The 13,142-nt window shown below is 49.7% G+C and overlaps 2 protein-coding genes across 6 annotated transcripts in view; one reads left to right on the top strand and one right to left on the bottom strand.

The window, feature by feature from the left end:
* Positions 1-9,285, bottom strand: part of iqgap3 (IQ motif containing GTPase activating protein 3) — a 21,007-nt gene extending 11,722 nt beyond the window's left edge. Inside the window, exons 1-21 of one of the 4 annotated variants that reach the window (XM_042225958.1) lie at positions 9,177-9,285; positions 7,171-7,258; positions 6,943-7,099; positions 6,761-6,838; positions 6,603-6,679; positions 6,454-6,521; positions 6,167-6,280; positions 5,890-6,068; positions 5,722-5,803; positions 5,475-5,638; positions 5,311-5,398; positions 5,059-5,222; positions 2,402-2,562; positions 2,205-2,320; positions 1,922-2,085; positions 1,652-1,742; positions 1,138-1,305; positions 900-1,042; positions 615-785; positions 452-535; positions 284-355 (exon numbers count right to left, since the gene is read on the bottom strand). In XM_042225958.1, coding sequence (XP_042081892.1) covers positions 284-355; positions 452-535; positions 615-785; positions 900-1,042; positions 1,138-1,305; positions 1,652-1,742; positions 1,922-2,085; positions 2,205-2,320; positions 2,402-2,562; positions 5,059-5,222; positions 5,311-5,398; positions 5,475-5,638; positions 5,722-5,803; positions 5,890-6,068; positions 6,167-6,280; positions 6,454-6,521; positions 6,603-6,679; positions 6,761-6,838; positions 6,943-7,099; positions 7,171-7,235 — 2,406 coding nt within the window. In that variant the 5' untranslated portion in view covers positions 7,236-7,258; positions 9,177-9,285. Of the gene's footprint in view, positions 1-283; positions 356-451; positions 536-614; positions 786-899; positions 1,043-1,137; positions 1,306-1,651; positions 1,743-1,921; positions 2,086-2,204; positions 2,321-2,401; positions 2,563-5,058; positions 5,223-5,310; positions 5,399-5,474; positions 5,639-5,721; positions 5,804-5,889; positions 6,069-6,166; positions 6,281-6,453; positions 6,522-6,602; positions 6,680-6,760; positions 6,839-6,942; positions 7,100-7,170; positions 7,259-8,653; positions 8,808-8,827; positions 9,058-9,176 lie in introns of those variants that run through there. The other 3 variants (XM_042225956.1, XM_042225957.1, XM_042225959.1) reach the window with 3 other exon arrangements.
* LOC102305829 (tetratricopeptide repeat protein 24) lies at positions 9,269-13,130 on the top strand. 2 transcript variants are annotated; one of them, XM_005935873.3, is made up of 8 exons: positions 9,269-9,381; positions 9,682-9,874; positions 9,955-10,248; positions 10,324-10,525; positions 11,778-11,984; positions 12,118-12,246; positions 12,327-12,448; positions 12,983-13,130. In XM_005935873.3, exons 2-8 carry the CDS (start codon positions 9,689-9,691, stop codon positions 13,112-13,114), a joined length of 1,272 nt encoding a protein of 423 aa, XP_005935935.3. In that variant the 5' UTR covers positions 9,269-9,381; positions 9,682-9,688; the 3' UTR covers positions 13,115-13,130. The 2 variants fall into 2 exon arrangements, with proteins under 2 accessions (XP_005935935.3, XP_005935936.3); XM_005935874.3 differs by having other exon boundaries at positions 9,291-9,381; positions 9,663-9,874.
* The last annotated feature ends 12 nt before the right edge of the window (positions 13,131-13,142 follow it).

The following is a 13,142-nucleotide window of genomic DNA, read 5'->3' as shown; positions in this document are numbered from 1 at the left end:
CGTTGGAGGTGTGAAGGCTGCCTGATGGCTCGTCAAAACGGCAGTAGAAGTCGTTAAGGGTGTTGGCCAAGAGCAAGTCGTCGTTGAATTCCCATTTCAATATTAAGATGCTGACTTACCTACCCGAGGTTTCCCCTTTCTTTCGTTCTTTTTTCTCTTCCTTTTTGTTTTTTTCTCTTTTCAATTACAAGTTTAAAAAAGCAAAGACTGTAAAAAGTCAAACTACTGTTATGTTCGACTGCTTTCTCAATAAATCAGACAACGTTAACAAAAAACAACTCACGTTACGTCTGAAGAAACTCAGCCGAGCGCAATATCGTCTCCTCGCCAACCACATCCTCGCAAACGCCTGGATCTGTTCACACAAGCGGACGACGTGAATAACGCTCATCAGGTGAGCTGCACCTGCTAATCTAATCTCAGTCACATGATTAGGAACAGCAGCTGTTACCTTGACGACAGCTCTCCAGTTCATGTAGAGGAACTGCAGGCGCCGTCTGTAGACCCTCTGCTCGACGAACCTCCTCCAGTGAGACTGAACAGAGCAGAGCACACCTGTGACACACCTGTAGCTCCCAGACGAGCCTCAGCTCTCCAAGGGGGCTCACGCTCACCTGGATGACAACGACGGCGGCCGTCTGATTCATCAGGAAGTGACGTCGTGCCGTCATCCGCCATCTGATCAGGAAGCCTCGACAGAGCGCCTGCAGGCGAACGACGAGGGCCTCGCTGTTCTGCCACAGCACGCCGCGACTGTACTGGGCCGAAACGCTGCTGACCACTTCCTGCAGGGGGGGAAAGTGGCACAGCGAGCTTGTAGCCAATCAAACTTTCCAAGCACAGAAACACTGTTCTGGTTTGACAAGGAAGTGAGCAGGTAAGCCTCAGGTGTGTCTCACCTGTATGTCGTGGCGATCCAAGAAGACGCTGTTGTGCACGAAGCCGGGGGGCCGCTCCCAGCTGCCCTCCAGTCTGCTCAGGTGGAAGAAATGAACGGAGCCGTCCTGCAGGCGGACTCGAACCCACTGACTGCGGTTATCTCCTGAACACACACACACGTGATTCTCTGTGTGTGTGTGTGTGTGTGTGTGTGTGTGTGTGTGTGTGTGTGTGTGTGTGTGTGTGTAGGTGCGTCACCTGTGCGTGTGCGGCGTGCCATCAGGGCGCTCAGCTCTCTCTGATATTCTGCAGCACAGTCAGGTAGAACTCCATGAAGCTCCGCCTCCGGCAGAGACAGCACCCGCAGCGTCTGCTTCGCCCTGTTCTCCTTTACGGCCTGATTCACCGCGGCAACGGACAGACACACTGACGGACACACAACCAATAATCAACACACGGATCAATAATGAACACGCTGACGGGAAGTTCTGTCCTTTAGTCGTTTCTTCTTGTGCAACTCGGAGCGATGTTCACACCTGTCTCCCAGCACACCTTCAGTGATGTCACTGCTGACAGCTAACAGGTAAGATGAAGACGTTTCGCTCTCACAACCTTCCTCCGTCTGACACAAAGCGCCGCAGGTGCGTCGCAATGATCACGAATATCATCAAACACAAACGATGGCGGTCCAGCCTCTGATCGTTTCTAACCCACATGCTTAAAAACTGAACAGGTGTGGTTACTTGTGCAGGTAAATGAATCTGTGACTCACACTTTAGAGCCCTCTGACTCTGCTGATTGGCCATCCTCACGGCCTCCTGGATATCAGCCAACCACAGCTCGGCTCCCGGGTCTCTGCTCACCTGGTTGGACAGGAGGGGGACCTGTGACTGAAAGTTTAAACCTCACCTGGATTCTACCTCCAGAGGGTCATGATGAAGACTAAAGTCACAGTTCTGAGCGGCTGTTGAGGTGATGGCTCGGTTACCTGTGCAGTTACACCTGTGCAGTTACACCTGAGCAGTTACACCTGAGCAGTTACCTGAGCTTTGATCTGCCTGGCTTGGCTCAGCAGGGTCAGGTACTTGCAGGCATTGGCAGGTGAAACCTCGTCCACGCCGCAGGAGGGCAGCAACAGGGCGGAGATAAGCCGCTGAGGGTCTCCGCTCATCACGGCCTTGTTTATTAGGCCGACAGCCAGGAGCTCTGAGGGTCACAGGGGTCAGAGGTCGCAGTGTCAGCTCAACAGAATTCAAAAAAGTTAATGTTTGTTGTTTATAATGACATCATTGTGTGTTTGTAACGATGTCATCGCGTTGTCGTACGCTGTTGTTCGTCCTGCGCCGAGCCGTTCACAGCGGCGATTCCTTCCTGCAGCTGGTTCCAGGTAAGCAGGTCTCGGCCCACCTGTTGTTTCACACCAGCCAGAGTCTCAAAGTACCTGTACGACAGTGACATCATCAACAGGGACGTCATTATCAACAGTGACATCATCAGCAGGTAAATGGGTAAGAGGCGGTACCTGTCGAGCAGGGCGGGCTCTACATCAGAGAGCCCTGCAGACGAACTGACCAATGAGGAGCTGAACTGCTGTAGGTGTCCCGCCTCCAGACCCTGATTGATGAGAACAACGGCTGACAGCATCTCCACGGCAACAAAGAGCTCCTCCTCCTGCAGTTCTCCCTGGAGGAGACAACAGGAAGTGCCAGCTGAATGACAGTGACGCCAGGGGCGGAGCTAGAGGAATTAACCCTCTGAGGCCCAAAATATAACCGGTCATTTTTGACTTCTTTTGATTTTACGTTTGTATTTCACCTTCAAATTGTGCCATTTTATTTTTTCCCCTCTTTGTTTGGTATCATTCTTTTCAGCTTCACCTCACGTGTCTGAATTTAGTTGTTTTTTTTCATTGACATACTGTGTTAACACAACTGATCTGAAATCACACAAACTTCAAATCCTAGTAGTATCTTTTTTACTGTAAACAAAAAAACAGACATGTTGAGTAAATTATTCTTATAACTTGAAATGTAAATATAAATTGTACATTTTGAAAACTTATGCACACATTTTGTAAACATATACAACTATTTATCTAAAAATGCAGCCAATACACCTGCCGTTTTTTTTTTTTAATTTTTATTTTGTACAACCATCTAAAAATATTACTAAAACTAAAATCAGGTGTCGCAATAAGATGCCCCACAAATGATGTGCGACAGTGAAAAGAAATTGTTTGTCCACCACAAGACAGGAGAACAGCACAGGGATAAACCTGCAGGCCTGACAACAGGAGGTGTATCACTCCGCTGGTTTTCTACTTGGTGACAGTGCTGGGCCATATCATTCCGTTCACGGTGATACCGGTGTAATGTTGGGCAACGATAAGAAAATGAAATATGGTGATAGAATATGAGTAAAACACGCATGCGCTGTGCCTTACATACGCACATGGCAGCGACGCAGAACGAGAAGAGCGAAAGCGGATCGTTGAATAAAACCATGAACCTGAACTGGTTTGTAAAAACGCTGCAGCTTCACTGGTGTGGAACTGGTTTGGCTTTCGTCCGTCAGATACACAACAAAGCATTATTTTTGGTAGCGCATGCTAGCGGGCCGTCGTTATTACCGTGTTGTTTGGAAAATACGGCGCACTTAAAATCAATCCTTTGATTTTTCTGAAAGTCGACAGAGCCCCTTATAATCCCGGGTGCCTTATGTATGAACTCTGGTTGTGTTTACTGACCTGGAAACGATTTTATGTGCACGGCGCTCGAAAATCTGTCAGATGTTTCAGTACGACTTTGCTGAACTACGAAGCCGCACCGCTTGATGGATTGTCGGAGCATTACGGCTATCGTAGGCGGAGCCTCGCGGAGTGATACGTACTGTGCTTCAGCATAATGTTACCGTATTAAGTAAAAGTAAGTAAAATTTATTTATATAGCACATTTCACAGATTAAAAATCACAAAGTGCTTTACAATAAGATCAGACATACAAGTTAAAATTAATTAAAAGCCCGTTTATATAAAAATGTCTTCAGCTGCTTTTTAAAGGAGTCAGTAGAGTCTAGACAGCGTAAAGACAACGGCAGGGTATTGTGTGTGTATGACCTCTTTTTAAGTGTTGTGGATGTTATACATGGTTATGCTGAGGATATGTCGGCCAGTTTCCACTGGAAACGCCTTTTGGTTAAACTGTCAGCAAGGAATTTGCATTTGCACTGTTAAATTTTTATATAGCTTTAATGCACATAAAACAGCTGCTTGTTTAAATGAAGATACATTGATGGTTTTTTTGCACTAATAAAGTTGTGGAGTTGCAAAGTAGTTTGTCTCGTGTCAATTATATCGTCAGTTATATCGTTATCGCAAATTTTCAAATGTATATCGTGATAAATATTTTTGGTCATATCGCCCTGCTCTAGTTGGTGACAGTGTTTACATTGCAATGTGCCTTTGTGACATTAATTGGTCGACATGGTACATTTTTCCACCAATAGGAAAGAGGCTCCCCCCCCTCCCCCTTTCTTTACCATTTTCGTGTTGTCCTTAGAAAACATTTTTTGTTTTTAAACACAAAAAAACGTGACGACAGTATTTAGAAATATATATGGCTCATATATTTTTTTTTCATAACTCTGGATTTACTGGCCTGTAATTAAAATTAAAAACTTTGAAGTCCAAACTTCAACACGGGCTGAAAGACTCAGCGTGGCTGCAGCTTATTGCGGTGTCATCTTAAATCAGTCGTTTGATTTGGAGGTGCAGCGTGTGCGTGGATCCCAGAGGGTTAATAACTCTCACCTTCCTTCCATTTCCAGAGTGTAACATCCACCCACCTGTGTGAAATCTGAAATTCCCATGGTGTTGTTTAAAATGTGCTCTGGCACAATCATAAGCATCGCTTGCTACTGAAAACAAGGAAAAAGCCGGTCCTGCTATGGGCTGAACCATTTGTTACTGGTGGAGGGGGGGAACACTATGCAATATATTCAGTTTTAGCATTTATATTCACTGCTGACTGTAACTACGCTCAAACTGTTAATGCTGTCTTATTTTAATAAACAGCACTGTCACATGCAAAACTAGGGTGGCACTTGCCACCCGATGCCACCCTTCTAGATCCACCCCTGAGTGATGCTGTCACTCATCTCCAGGTAAACCCGGTGTTGCACCTGTGCCGTCTGCCTCTGCAGCAGCTGCAGCTCTCGGTGATAAAATGTCGCCGCAAACGGAAACACTTCAGGCAGCTGGAGGTCAGAGGTCATCAGGCAGCTGACGGTGCGTCTGGGGTCATTTCCACGCAATGCCGCATTAACGCTCTGGAGGGCCGCCACCACTAAAACACACAAACACACACACATACTGAGGCGAGGTCAGAGGTCAAAAGGTGAGCCTGGTTCGGGTGTGGGAAGAAAATGGCGTACTGTTTCGCGTGCTCTGAGCTTCCTGGTTGGCAGCGGTGACGCCTTCCTGCAGCTCTTCATGCTCCAGAGGATCCACAGAGCCCTGATTCTGGGGTCAGAGGTCACAGAGAGGTCAGAGGTCACTGAGGTCAGAAAGAGGTCAGGGGCCGCACTTGTTAGTTTACCTGGGCCTTCTGCTGGCGGTCTGCGGTCAGCTGATCCAGGTACCAGGGCCCATTGTCAGTACGGAGGCCCCTGAGGGCCAAACACGGCAGCTGGAGTGCCGACAGCAAAGCAAGCTCGTTGGCGACATCCAGAGCCTCGTCGACCTGCTCCACCGCTGCCCGCACTGACGCCCACAGTGACATAATCGTTAGGTCATCAATACCAGCATTAATGCCAACAGAACAGGGGGAGGGGCTTATTTCTCACCATTGACGGCACTGATGTGGTCCTGGATCTCCCTCTGAGTCAGATACTCCTCGTACATGTCTTTGTCCTCTGCCACAGCCTGCTGACACACACGCACGAACACACACGTCAACAGTCTGCTCACCTGACTGGACGGACACAAATCTCTTTAACCAATCAATGTCTTACCCCGCCGGCGGCCCGTTCAGCCTTCCTCCTCCTCGCTCGTTGCAGAATCTCCTGGTAGACGCTCATCAACGCCTCCTGCAGGTCAGTGAGGAGAGCAGCGGGGTTCCTCAGAGCCACCGCCGTCACACCCACATCCCCTTGGTCCACGGCCTCATTAATGGCTACCACCGCCGCGTGGACTGTTGGCAGAATGCAGGGTCAGTACCCCCAGCAGCCAATCAGTCTGTTCCTATCCTGTAGCTCCATCCGCTATCAGCCAATCAGAGTCTGGTCCTACCTGCAGCCTCGTCCACTGACAGCTCATTGGCCAGGATTCCTCCGATCTTGTTGAAGGCGGGCATCTGGATCCCGTATTTGTCGAGCTCCAGCTTCATGTTGTTGATCTCTTCCTCTGAACAAAGTTACAGGTCAGCAAAATTGACCGTGATTGGTCCAACACCCAGTACTGTAGCACCCACCCCCCGGGTGTCAAAGCCCCTTCCAAACCTTCCCAGCACCAACTTCTGTGAAAGTACACTAAAGCCAAACTAATCCCAAATTATTAGTTACCTATGTGGCGTTTACCTGTGAACTTGACCTTTCCATACAGGTCGTGAATCTGTGGGGCCAAACCGAGTCTGTACAGGTACAGGCTGCAGAGAGACGTGAGCACAGGTGAGCACAAGTGAGAGGCGGCACAGAGGACAGGTGATCAGACGAGCAACGAGGCGTACCTGAGCGCGTGGATGCAGTACACCGCTCTCGGCATGTTCTTCTTGTCGTACACGTCGGTCGTTTCAGGATGGAAGATCTGGAAACAACAACAGGTGATCAGCCCAGCTTCAAACCAATCAGCTAATCGATACTATGATCCGTCGATGTGTTCACTGACCGCCGGCAGCCCAAGTGCCGTCATGGCGTTTCTCCAGTGGTTGATGTTGTCAGTGTGGCGGAACTGAAGACCGACAGCCTGCAGGGATCAATACAGAGCTGATCATCGAGTTGATCAATAACCCCGTCCCCCAAAGAGCGGTAGACCGGATCAGACTGGTTCTAGCTGGTGTGTGTCGTGACCTGGTATCGCAGCTGCTCCGGGTCGTAGATCTTCTTCTGAGGAACAGTGCTCGGAGCGAAGCGATGACCCAGTTTGGCGAGAATAATGCCGTTCCTCAGCGCCTCCTCCAGCTCTGTGGGAGCAGGAAGCTCCTCCCCCAGACATGCCTCCATCCACCTGAAGAAGAAACTGGTTCTGTTAACAAAAGTGAGCAAACACTTAAGGTGCTCCCGGTCCAGGTCACTGACCTCTTGGCCTCCTCCAGCCTGCACAGGTACTGATAGGCCACATTCTGGATCCTCTGTTCGTCCATCTGCTCGGCGGTCAGACGCTCATCTGCAACACGCCAGGAAACATGACATCACACCCGTGTCACTCCTTTAACCGCAGATCAATATTGTGCTCTCAGTTTGTTTAGATGACGCTGAACCCGTTTCTAACACTACATCAGATCAAACTGTTGATTACGTTCCCAAAAGGTCGACTGTGTTCGTCTGAAGTGGGAGAAGCGTTTCACCCTCATCAGCTGACCAACGACAGGCCATGAGGTCAGTTCCGAGACCGATATTAAAGATATCACCTGATGATGATGATGGTGAAACGTTTCACCCTCTGAAAACGCTTCAGATGAACAGAAGCAACTTTTCCTTACCTGGATGATCAATCATCTTTATTAATGAATGTGATCAGCACCAAGTTACAGACAAAAACACTGAGTCACATCATTAAAACCAGCTGCACTCCTGATGCTTCCCTCACACCTGAAAAAAATTCCAGCTCAAAAATAGTCTTCTCACAGGTATGGCACATTCAGCTTCCTGCCATCATCAGTTTACAGTCCCGTAGGTGATGAAGGTCTACCGTGTTTCAAGGTCTGGAGCTCTTTGGGGTGAGCTCGGGCTGATGATGATGGAGGACATGACGCACGTTTGATCCACAATCTTTGAATCTGTCTGAAGCAGCTGAAGCTTCCTCACACGTTACAAACGCGTCTTCATCGTCTTCATCCAGATGCAGGCTGATGTTCCCGGGAACCATCTTCATCACTTTAAGAAGTTTTATTGAAACTGATGACAGCAGGCTGCTGAGGACCTTTGACCTGGAATCTTCTTCAGGTAAGTCTGACATGGTCAGGTGGGAGGTAAACCAGTGAGCTCAGAAAGCAGTAATAATATTTGACGTAAACTCGGAGTCCTACAAAGGCTGCTTGACTCTGATCCCAATCACAGAAGAGCCACAAGGGACCGTCCTCTCATATTATAAAGTTACAAACATAAGAAATTGCTCTAATATTCACAAACGCTCTGTTATAAATATCCAGAACATTACAGAGGTGAAAGATATACGATTGACATTTAACCCGTGAAACTTTATTGCACATTGCTTCACTGGTTCAGCGCGTTGCTCTTATTGTCTTGAAGTGACTGTAAACACGTCATTTCATTAAAGTCTTGCAAACTTTGGTTTGTTTTTTCACACAGAAAAACTGCAGCACGTGGGGCTACGGGTCATTTTTTTCCCCCAAACCTATGACATCATCACGCCGTAAACTAACCAGACCGAGAATGCCTCCTCCACAGGTTGTTTCACACCAGAAGTGTCCACCTGTGCAGGTGAACCAGAACACCGCATGCGGGAAAACGCCCTTAGATCTTAGATTGAGACCCGGATCATAAGGAGTCCACCTGGACAAGTGTCCATCGATCACCTGACCTGTGACAGGTGACTCACCTGTGGTGGTTTTAATGCTGTAGCTGATCGGTACAGCTGCAAGCAGCAGCACTGAGGTCAGCTCCTTTGAATTAACCCCACAGACGCAGAAAATCACGGAGTGTGACACCGAGTTAATTGCATATGAATCTGATTGACGCTGCGGTCATTCCGGACTCTCTGACCGACACTCACAGTGGCCGTTCGCGGCTAAATCCGCCATGTTGTCCCCCCTCTCGGTGTCCCGGGTCTGTGTCGGGTCGTTGCGGGTGTCTCGGTGTCCCGGTCCGGGTCCTCTCGGTGCCGGAATGTGTCCCAAAGTCTCAGTTAAAAACACAGAAACCGCAGCGGAGCTCCAACCGTCCTCCGACTGTTTCCTGCCTGGAGTTTCAAAGCTCCCGCCACTCTCTAATTGGTCGAGCCGTCAGCCTTGCCTCCTATTGGCTAGAACCTCATTGCGGTGGATTGTGGTCTATGGAGTTCACTGTCGTAATAGCTGAATCGAAAACGGTCTTCCCGCAAATATTTACATCTTATAACTCACCTGGCGTGACGTCATAATGCAAAGAGTTTACTTGCGAAGTCTTCTTCTGTTGCTGCCGGTTTTACCGACCACTTCCGCGTTACCATAGCAACGAGTCAACCTGCAGGTCAGAGCGGTTTAGCAGAGGGGCTAGCTGCTTCAAATGTTCGGTTTCAGGGGACAGGTGAGCAGTGAGGAGGAGGAGTTTCATCATCCCCTGCAAGCTGTGAGTGTTTGTTATTGGCAGCAATTCAGTGATGTACTCTGCTGTAGCTGATTCAGCCCTTTAATAACCTCAGTAAGCTCTTACTGATTGATCAGACCTTTCCTCACGGATCAATAATAACGTAGATAATCACTGTTACTGACTTGTCTCACTGACCTGCGCCTGATCCTGAGGATGGATCTGACTGATTGGTCCACACACCTGAACCTGCAGGTTCTCCGGTAGTCAGCTGATTCATTGATGAAGGCAGCAGGTTAGCACATCTGCATGTCTTTATCCAGGTGACTCTTCCTCCTTCAGGTCCAGCATGACGTCCCGTGCAGCCCCTTCAGGTAAAGAAGCTGTGAAGGTGAAGAGGAGGAGTGGGAGTGTGGGGCGGAAGCAGACAGCAGACATTGAGGAATTGACATCTTCTGGGAACAAAGCGCTGCACGAGGGACGCCCACAGGAGGCGCTGAGGTACTTCAGAGATGCCCTGAAGGCTGCAGAGCAGGTGAGGCGGTTACAAGAACAGATGCGGTGTCAGCAGTGTTAGTGGCACTCCTGGCACTACATTTCATATCATGCTCTCAGCTCCAGGACTCGCGGGTCCTGCGGGCCTGTTCCTTTAACCTCGGGGCTGCCTATGTGGAGGTAGGACGACCTCGGAAAGGTCTGGACTTCCTGCGGCATGCTCAGCCTGGTCCCAAGGCCGACCGCCTCCCTGACCTCCAGTTCAACCTTGCCCTGGCCCATGATGCACTGGGGCAGAGCCGGGAGGCCGCCACCTACTTCCTGCAAGCTGCCCAGCTGTATAGGTCACAAGGAGACGGCTGCAGCGAGGGGGACGCCTGCGTGGAGATGAGCCGCTGTTACAGCAGGACACAGGTCAGGACCAAAACCTGAATTTGACACAGAATAGGTGAGCCAGGTGACTCAGGTGTGTCTGTCTGTGTGTCACAGGACTGGGCGCTGGCGGCTCAGGGTTACTTGCGAGCTGCAGAGAGTTACAGAGTGGCCAACATGTTGGACTATGCAGCCACCGCCCTGTCAGAAGCAGGAAGTCACATGACCCAATCAGATCAGTGCAACCAGGAGGACATCATCAGTGTGCTGTCAGAGTGTCTGAGTTTGATGGGGAGCATTACGGACCCGAGGACTCTGGGTAATCACCTGAAAGAAGGTTGCTTGATTCAGAATGGAATAGAATAGAATAGGCCTTTAGTGTCACTGTGCAATCGAGCTGTGGTGCTCCACGGCAACTATGCAGGAATAAATAACACACAGGAGACACAAGAGAAAGCCGTTAGAGAAAAAACCTGCAAAATGCTTGGAGGTGGTGCAGAGACTTGGTCTAAGTAGAGTCTGTGTGTGACTGACCTGAGTGACGAGGGTTCAGGTTGGTGGCTGGCCAAGGTGGGGTGTGGGGGGAGGGTGTTTGTTAACCGTCCGAATGGTCCAGGGCAGAGGTCGGCAACCTGCGGCTCTTTAGTCTGTATAGTGCGGCTCCGCGTGGTTTGGGAAAATAAATTAGAAGTATTTAGCTGAAGTGTATTTTATTTATGTTCTTTTTTAACTTGTAGTTCTAAATTGGAAGATTCATTGTGATATTGAAATATAAAAATTGTATTCTATTATTTTTTCATCGCTCAAAATAAGCGTCACACTCGTGGAAGCCGGTGTACCTGCCGAAACGGCGTGCATTTACCGAGACTTTCAACCCCAGCCAGGCCAATTATGGATCTTCGGATCCACATCATGTCAGCAGCTGTTCTCCACCTATGTTAAAACAAACAGCGCTCACGCCTCACAGACGACAGCTTACAGTCCTGCGTAAAGATGAAAGTGACTTCGTACAGCCCCGATCTGCAGACGCTGTGCGCAGAGGTTCAGGAGCAGAAGTCCCGTTGTAAACATATCACGGCAGACCCGACGATGTTTCCATGAACAGGCTTTTCAGCATCTCTTTATTGACCACTTTTCACACACGGTTGCTGTACGCACACAGCCGGCTGTAGCTTTGCAGCTCACAGCCCGACATACACCAACACAACAGCACAGACGTTAAGGCGGCGAGGCGTGATTGCGGGTGCCGCTCAGGTGCGTCCAGATGGCTCATTGGGTGTTAAAGGTTGCTGACCCCTGGTCCAGGGGAAGAGGTGAGTCTGGAGGTGTGGGACCTGATGGACCTGTGGTACCCACTAGAGAGCCGCGGGTCAAACGGGTTTGTGGGCGGGCTGTGAGGCATCACATGGCCCTGGTTTACCTGAGACAGGAGGATCTGGCGATGGCCTCCAAGGCAGTGATATTAACCATCTGTGCAGCCTTCCTGTTCTCAGTCGTGGGCCCTGCGTACCAAACACCCAGGCAGGAGGAGAGCACGCACTAGTTACTGTAACTGCTTCTCTGTCACTCAGGTGAGCTGTACCTGTCGGTGGGCGTGTCTTACTGCCGGCTCAGGTCTTTCCAGGAGGCAGTGCAGTGTTTCCAGAAGGCTCTGAGCCCCGCGGCTAAGTGGCCCCCCCTGCTGCCCAAGGTCTTGCACAACCTGGGAGCGGCGCTGAACTCCATGGGCCAGTTCAGGTCCGCCGTGGACTACCACAGGCTGGCCGCTGGACTGTACGGTGAGGCGCACACCTGCGGCTCACCTGTTTAAGCAGTTCACCTTTGACCCTCACAAACACTTGCCACATCTTTAATCAGGAGTCTGACAGGAAAATCAGTTTAGCTATAACAATGCTCTGTGTTTGTGTACAGGCTCTCAGGGTTGCCGTGGCGACCAGGCTCGCTGTTTCAGTAACCTTGCGTTTGCCTTCAGTCGGATCGGTGAGGAAGAGGAAGCAGCAGAGAGCTTAATCCTCGCCCTACAGGGATTCAGAGACACAGGTAACATCAGTACTGTCTATGTACATCGGACAGGTGAGACCCCTGTGCTCACCTGTGTGTGTGTGTGTGTGTGTGTGTAGGGGACTACCTGGCACAGGCTCAGGTGTGCGAGGTGCTGGCTGAGTGTTACCTGGTGCAGAGGAAGCAACACAAAGCGGTTCAGCTCTACAAACAGGCTCTGAGTGCGCTCTCTCACTGCCAGGTAGGTACGGTGGTAATGTGAGGTCAGCACGAGTGTGTACTCACCTGTTGGAGGTTGTTTGATCAGTGAGAGCGATCAGAGCATGAAAGAGTCGCCACAGAGCAGCATTGTCGTGTCTCTGTTCAAACTGTCGATGCAAACTTTATTCATACAGCGTTTCATCACACACATCAACTCTACACACTTCACACAAAACAAAACTACACAAAAAAACACAGACACACACACTCGGAGCAGTTCAAATATCTGAGCTGAGCAGGTCACAGCTGTATGACAGTATCGGGAACCAGAGGATGGACTTAAAGGTCATTCTGTGCTGACCTGCAAGCTGATGCAGTGACTTCAGATTTCTGCATACCCGTGAGGACTCTGCGTTCTGTATGAGGTGCAGTCGTTGTGCTGCAAAGAAAGCCTTACAACAATCTGTCCTACTGAAAGCTTGGACCTCGGGTCAGAGTCAGTTTGATAGAAGTCCATTAAGATCTCTGTCAGATGATACACAGGAGCATCAAACCTAGTCTTCTTCGCTTTCAGGACAGCAGCGGCATCCAGGACCAACTGGTGGAGCGACTGACTGCCACGCTGCAGCAGAGTCTGACCGTCGCTCCTCAGGTCTTACCACAACACCCATTCACTAAACCCATCTGTGGTTATAAAGCCCAATAACCTCAGTTTGATCTGAATTAAGAAGCAG

This window comes from Haplochromis burtoni, unplaced genomic scaffold, assembly GCF_018398535.1.
Source record: "Haplochromis burtoni strain Fernald_Lab_line unplaced genomic scaffold, NCSU_Asbu1 Contig_190, whole genome shotgun sequence".
NCBI classification, from domain to species: Eukaryota; Metazoa; Chordata; class Actinopteri; order Cichliformes; family Cichlidae; genus Haplochromis; species Haplochromis burtoni.
Note: the sequence above shows the minus strand (reverse complement) of the source record. Positions and strands in the feature narration are given on the sequence as shown.